The sequence below is a fragment of the Sorghum bicolor genome, chromosome 2 (genome assembly GCF_000003195.3).
Source record: "Sorghum bicolor cultivar BTx623 chromosome 2, Sorghum_bicolor_NCBIv3, whole genome shotgun sequence".
Taxonomy (NCBI): Eukaryota; Viridiplantae; Streptophyta; class Magnoliopsida; order Poales; family Poaceae; genus Sorghum; species Sorghum bicolor.
Window position 1 is genome coordinate 63,268,475 of NC_012871.2, and position 6,888 is coordinate 63,275,362.

Here is a 6,888-nt window from a genome sequence, read left to right on the forward strand (position 1 = left end):
GTAAGTAGAAAATTTCCATTTTTAAGCCAATTTTTCAATCAAAGCTGAAACTATGAACCTAAATAGAACAAAAAAGTTACTTAGTATCTAAACATATCAGACAGATATTTCATATTAATTATCTAACCAATGGTGAGAACATAGCTATTTGGGCACAAGAATATGTAGCACATTGTTTGCTCTATGATGCGGCAAGGGGTTGCATGGACCCAAGACAACCTTGACATAGTATGTTTTCAGTTTGTGATGACAAAAGAACAAGCTCGGCAACATTTGAAGATATTGTGAAATGTATTAGAAGAATTTGCGGATGCACTTAGAAAATTGCTCAAAGCATGATCCGCAGGGTGTTTTTTTGGTGCTTCCAGCCTATTGTTCAAAATAACAGACTGAAATAACCTGTAAAATGAGAAGAAGAGTAGCATAATAAATATAAAGTTTTTGTTCTTTAACAGCTGGTAGACTACGGAACCCATACCTTGGAGCCATTACAGGACAGATAAAAGCAATGTATATTGCAATTACAACCAGAAATCACTCCTTTTAGCGCAGCCTTCTGCAACTTGCAAGAATAAATTACTTGTTAATAATGGCATGAGATAAAAAAACCAGGCAGACAACAAACCAAGGCAAAATGTCATCAGAGCAACTCTAATTCCATGATGGCAACTTTATTCTTAAGTGCTCCTCGGTAGCGTCATGTATTTTTTGCAACTGAAGCTTTCCTATCTGAGGACTAAAATTTTGATGCATGAATGTAAATCCTAGATAAATGGCATTACCATTAGTTACTTTGCTCTGAATAGGTTTATCATCAGTGACTTCAAATTCAATGGCCTTAGCATTCATTATTCCGTCCTCAATGTCCTTATCATTCTTTGCTCTGTCTCAACAGCTTTGTCATTGATGGCTCTACCTTTAACGGAGCTGTCATCCTTGATTTTCCTTGAACTGCTTTATCATCTGCGGGCTATTAGTAAAAAAGAAAAAATCCATCTCAAAGAAAAAAGGAATTAAAATTATACCATTTAAACATGAAAAAAATCAGACAAATATTAAAGAAATGGCTATTAGTATGTATGATTGTTAAGTACTTTTCATATACGGGCAACAAATCATGAGCGAATCATTGTGGTCTAATGGAATGCATAAATAACCAGCGCCATAGTCATAAATTAAGTCTGTTGAGCTAAACAAAACAGGGAGACAAACCCAACCATTTCCCTTGCTTATATGAACAATCTAATAGAGATAAATATCAAGCCACTGCTAGTTTCTTCCAAACTACCATGCCTGCATGTTTATAGAGGTGGAAACATTATCACAAGATTATGTAAATTCGATTAACATTTTGTCTCTTTCTAGCAAGAAGCCAATTATGACTACCCGCTCAAGATTATGATTTAGTAGTACATACTACCACCTAATTAATTCTAGAGCTCAGAGAAATGATGTGGTAAGATATTTCACTGCCTTAAATAGTTCCTGTATTTGTATTATTACCGGCAATAATCTTAGTATTTTTTTGTGAAACTATCCGAAGGTACAAAATTACCTGTGACAATCGAGTCATGCAAAGATTAGATAGAAAATATCAAAGGTGTATGAACCCCATCATCTTCTTCCTCATCATTGTCCCCAGCATCATCCTTCTCAATGACTCGCTCTAGTACAGCAGTAGATTAAGCACCATACAAAAAGGAAAAAAAAGATGATCAAAGGTGGCTGAATTTTGACAATAGTATGTATACTCACAATCACCGATCCCAACGAGTGCCATCAGCCTGTCAGCGACGTCGAGCTCCTCGGCATTCTATAGGGCACGCAAAGGCCTCGAGATCACATTGTAACATCAAGTAGTTCACATGTTGAGAAAAAAAACCATTACTTGGTCTGCTTTCATCAGATCTTCCAGATATCAGTTGCATACAATCACTTGCTGCCAGTTTATCTTTCTCAAAACCAAATTAACGAACAGCTAGTCAACAGAGTATTGTTGTGTCTCACCAGTGCATTCGACGAAGCAAATATTTAATAACATAACAACATCTATGGGAATGTGCTTAACGAAATTTGGTAGGCTTGATATTAGATCAGATCTGAGTACACCAAATAGCTTAAGTTAGGGTTTGGGTCCTCGGCTTCACACAGAAGGGAGAGCAGGGAAGGGGTGGGTGTACCTGTTGGTGCTCGTCGTCGGCGAAGGGTCCAGCGAAGACATGGCCAAGGGCCCCCGACGAAAACCTAGGCACCTGGCTAGCCGGCGCCCTCGCCTGGTGGGGCGGCCCCGTGTCCACTGGTGCCTCGCCGTGGGGGAGAGAGCAGGGCCCTGCGCCCTAGTGGTCGGCGGTGGGCGGCCTCGCGTCCTTGGCCGGCGCCCTCGCCTGGTGGGGCAGCCCCGTGTCCGTTGGTGCCTCACCATGGGGGAGAGAGCAGGGCCCTGCGCCCTGGTGGCCGGTGGTGGGCGGCCTTGCGTCCTTGGCCGGCGCCCTCGCCTGGTGGGGCGGCCCCATGTCCGCTGGTGCCTCACCGTGGGGGAGAGATTGAGGAGAAGTCGCATGCGGGGGAGAGATGGCGTCGGGGGAGTGGGGGTCAAGCGCGGGGTGGGAGGCGTCGGGGGTGAGGGGTTCGCATGGATGGCAGACGGATGGACGAAGAAAATTGTTGCACCAAAAAATTGTCCACTCTTTAGTCTTTTTAGTTGTATGTATTTTTAGTTGTATGTACTAGTATAGTGCCCGTGCGTTGCTACGGTTTTATTTAAAGGATATACTTAAAACAACAAATGTGAACCATCCATCTTTTTATCTCTACTAAGAAAAGATACTTTCGTAATTAATTATTATTAAAAAAAATTGCAGTAAAAAAATGCTCTTCAAAATAACCATAAATATAAATATAGTATGAGGTACATCCATCCATGCATAAAGGCGTTACAATATCATGTATTGCGTACTACAAACTATTAGTAGTAGAGATAAGCTCTGAATTGCTTCAGTAGACCCTTGAGTTCTCCAGGGAAGTTGTCGCATTCATTTTCACGACTCCTCAAAATATCCACTAAAAATTCCATCCTTAGTGTATCTTCTACCTGTCAATAATAGATAGTAAATTAACTTATTAATTTGCTATGTATTATTCAAATATACACAGAGAATATATATGCTCACAGTGTTGAACATCAATCTCCCCCGTTCCACTTCTTTAGGTAATTATACGCAAGAAAGCCTGATTTTTTCCTGGATAAAAGCAAGTGTTTATTTATTGTAACTTAAACAAAAAAACTACTTGTTAATAAAGATGATACATATTGTAAGTTATTACCAGTTGTGTGTTCTTGGAACCCATGTAGGGAATTCACGATGCCAGTCAAAAATATTATCCTTCCATGCAGGATTCGCCAATTTCATGGCGAGGTTGAAGTGATTTGCAACATCAGATAATATATCACGATATGGACTGCATCGATCATCACCTATCATCTTCTCTTTTAGATTAGGGCTAAGGGGATCCATAATGTAGACTAATTTCTTTGTCATGTCTATTATGAATAAAATGTAGAGTCTATCGTGATGATATGGCAATAGAACCTGTAAACAAACACCGCTATAAGTGGAACATATATTTTTTAAAAAGAATTTATACAACATATAGAGTCTATCGAGATGAGAGTACTTTTCTCATTTTTTGCTGCCTATAATACATGTCAAACAGTCAGATGACAAGAATCCAAAAGACAATACAGGCTATAACAATTCCTGCAAGTGCTCCTTCAGAAATGCTATTTTCCTGTTCCATGTAGTAGAATGTGAATTAATTGCCTTTGTTTTTATGAACTGAACAAACCATCCAAGTTTGCTTGTTGATGTTATAGAAGCATATCTCACACAAGATTAGAAATGTGCCAGCACTACACAAGGTGATGAACTATCAGAAATCTGAACCTATTAAAGATGGTACTTGAACAGTTAACACAACAATAGTCACCCTGATTCCAAAATGCAGTAAATACCGTCTGCATCTTGGAAAAAAACCAGTAAAGCACTCCCAACACAATTAATTGATGCTATATGATTAATTTGTCAAACAAAAATTGTGCAGTTCCTTGCAAAAAGAGACCAGTCAATTTAAGTAAAAAGAACCATAAATGCCTTAACTAAATGCTGAGTTGGTCCTCTTACGTCATCAACTAAATAGCTAACCCAATAACTATGATTAGCATATGAACCCTATAAACTCTTCATTCATTTTCAACACATCAAGTTACTGATTTAGTATCTGATTGCCGGGCCCTAGGCATCAATAGTAGCATCAAGATAACTGAAGTTACCACACAGTAAATTTATAGTACCAACGAAATGGTATATTTAAGGACTATAATTTTTGCACGGAAGGAAGCTAACAAGCATGATCCTTGCCTCCGTCTCCTCCTCAGCAAGAACTGAAGATATATATCATATTGTCAGGAAAGAGTGTTTACACCAATGTTTGAAATATATCATATTGTCACAGATATTTTGTACTGTCAAACAAATAAAAAAATGATAGTAAACAATTTGAGAGATGAGGCTGACTATATATAAGACAGGAACCAAGAATAATAAATTAAGAGAAGACAAACAAAAATGTTTGCGCACCACATGTTGAGGCAGAATAATAGTCATGTCCTTAAGTGAATGGCAGGCCAAAGATTGAATAACAAAAGGATCTTTTTGTAGTGTGTCAATCAGTGGCCAATGCTAATGGAAAATGAGACATCTATGTCAAATCGGATGGCCGAAAGGCATTTCCGTTTGGCACTAAGATTTCCTGCAAGAGTTTAGGGAGAAAACCATCCAAGTAAAAACAATGTATATGCAACCAGTAATCACTCCTTTTAGCATTGTAAAATTCTAAACATAAGGTAAAACAGGGTTGAATTATAGGAGAAGTAATGGATTACCCTAACGTTGCTGAGATACTATTATTTCTGAGAAACTTAGCCACCTCAACAGTAATGGATTACCCTATCGTTGAAATATATTTTATGCCATCTGAGGAACTTAGGCACCTCAACAGTAATGTATTACCCTATCATTCAACGGCTTTATCATTGAAAATCATTTCTACTCTCTAGAATATTAGTACTGAACGGTAGCTACACATGATGGGCCGCCATACTCTCATCATACAAATAACTCCCAATGCAAATTTCCTAAGAAGCATTCTATCGAACAAATGGCAGGCACCATTCGTGACAAAGATTTTTTTTCCATATTGGCAAAGGAACAATTTAGCTAACAGGTGGGTCATGGGAGGATTATAACAGATAAAAACCACGGAAGGACATAAAGTTAGAGATTAGGGGAAAACATTCATGTTGCTAGCAGAATAAGAGAAGATAAATGATGCTCTGCGTAGGATTACAACAAAAATGGCCAGTTGCTCTTACTTGCTGGATGTGTCCTAGGTATTGAGTCCCGGTGTGATGGTCTGGTACTCGGAATCTTCATCACCACAACATGCAAAGCATGGCATGTTGTACCCAAATACAAGACCTGGAAGTTGGAATCAAAATCCTTTGAAAAACTACAACTTCTTCCTAGTCCCATACGACGATCTCCCACAAACGGTGCCCCAGTCACCTAAAATCCAGTAAGTACTCGCAATAAACAACAAAAAATAAATAACCAAACTTAAGAAAATCAGAGTCAGAGGAATATATCGAAGTCCACAAAAGATTAGAACACACCACACCGGAGAGGAGGGAAGGAGACAACGCCGGAAAGGAGCTCGCCCGCTGGGGAAGACGTAGACCCAGGATGGAACTGGCGGTCGAGAAATCCTAGCCGCGTCTGCTGTGCCGCTGTGTGCTCCATGTCCGCCGCATACGTCATGCCGCTGCGTGCTCCGCCCGCCACGCCGCCGAGTCTACCGAGCCACAGCCGCCGCCACGGCCGGCCGCGGGCCGAGGCGAGCGTCCTCCAGGTGCCCGTGGTGTTTCAACGGTGATTCGTGATTATTACGGGCTGGTCCTCCTCAGACTGGCGCTCGTGGGCAGGGGCGTCCTGGCGGCGGCGTTCCCCGGTGTCGGCGTCCTCGGCTAGGCGCATCCTGGCGGCGGCGGTCGCAGGCAGGGGCTCCCTGGCGGGGGCGGTCGCAGGCAGGGGCTCCCTGGCGGGGGCGGTCATGGGCAGGGGCGCCCTGGCGGCGCGGGCAGGGGCTCCCTGGCGGCAGCGGTGGCGGGCAGGGGCGCCCTGGCGGCGGCGGTCGTGGGCAGGGGCGCCCTGGCGGCGGCGATGGCGGGCAGGGGTGCCCTAGCGACGGCTGTGGCGGGCAGGGGCGCCCTGGCGGCGGCTCGCTCGCGGGCCGAGGCGTCCTGGCGGCGCGTGGGAGGGAGTCGGGCAGAGGAATCGAGTGGGAGGGAGTCGGGGCCGAGGCGTCCTGGTGGTCGCGATCTCGTTATTGCGCGCCGAGGTGGAGGGGTGAGTGATGAGTTTGATCTGAGCGTTCCTGGCCGCAAGATGATGTTAGAGTTAATCTCCTCCTTTAATTTTGTAAATTAGACATTACTGTGTGCAATTAGTTGGGTATACTTAGATTAGATAATGACTGTGGGGTGTAGTTTGCTGTGTGGATTTAGGAAAGTTTTAAGTGGTGCATTATATAGTAGTGGAGATGTAGGAGAAGGAGATTTGTAAGATAAGACTTTGAGTCTAATTAGTTTATAATTAGACACTAAATAAAAAAACAAAAATATTATAGCAACCAAATTTAATTTTTTTGAACTAAACAAGCCCCGTCACTTTGGTCCTCCAATTATTGCCGGAGATTTTGTTTCATCTCTGAATTTTAATATGGTTATTTTAGTCTTTAAACTTTATTTCTGGACTCACTTTTATCTTAAGG

At 42.1% G+C, this 6,888-nt stretch overlaps 1 protein-coding gene across 1 annotated transcript; it reads right to left on the bottom strand.

Annotated features, from left to right (window-relative positions):
• Positions 2,862-5,824, bottom strand: LOC110432333. The gene is made up of 6 exons (XM_021452504.1): positions 5,732-5,824; positions 5,432-5,624; positions 4,419-4,441; positions 3,325-3,590; positions 3,171-3,239; positions 2,862-3,091 (listed from the first exon to the last, which is right to left on the bottom strand). Exons 2-5 carry the CDS (start codon positions 5,589-5,591, stop codon positions 3,182-3,184), a joined length of 507 nt encoding a protein of 168 aa, XP_021308179.1. The 5' UTR covers positions 5,592-5,624; positions 5,732-5,824; the 3' UTR covers positions 2,862-3,091; positions 3,171-3,181.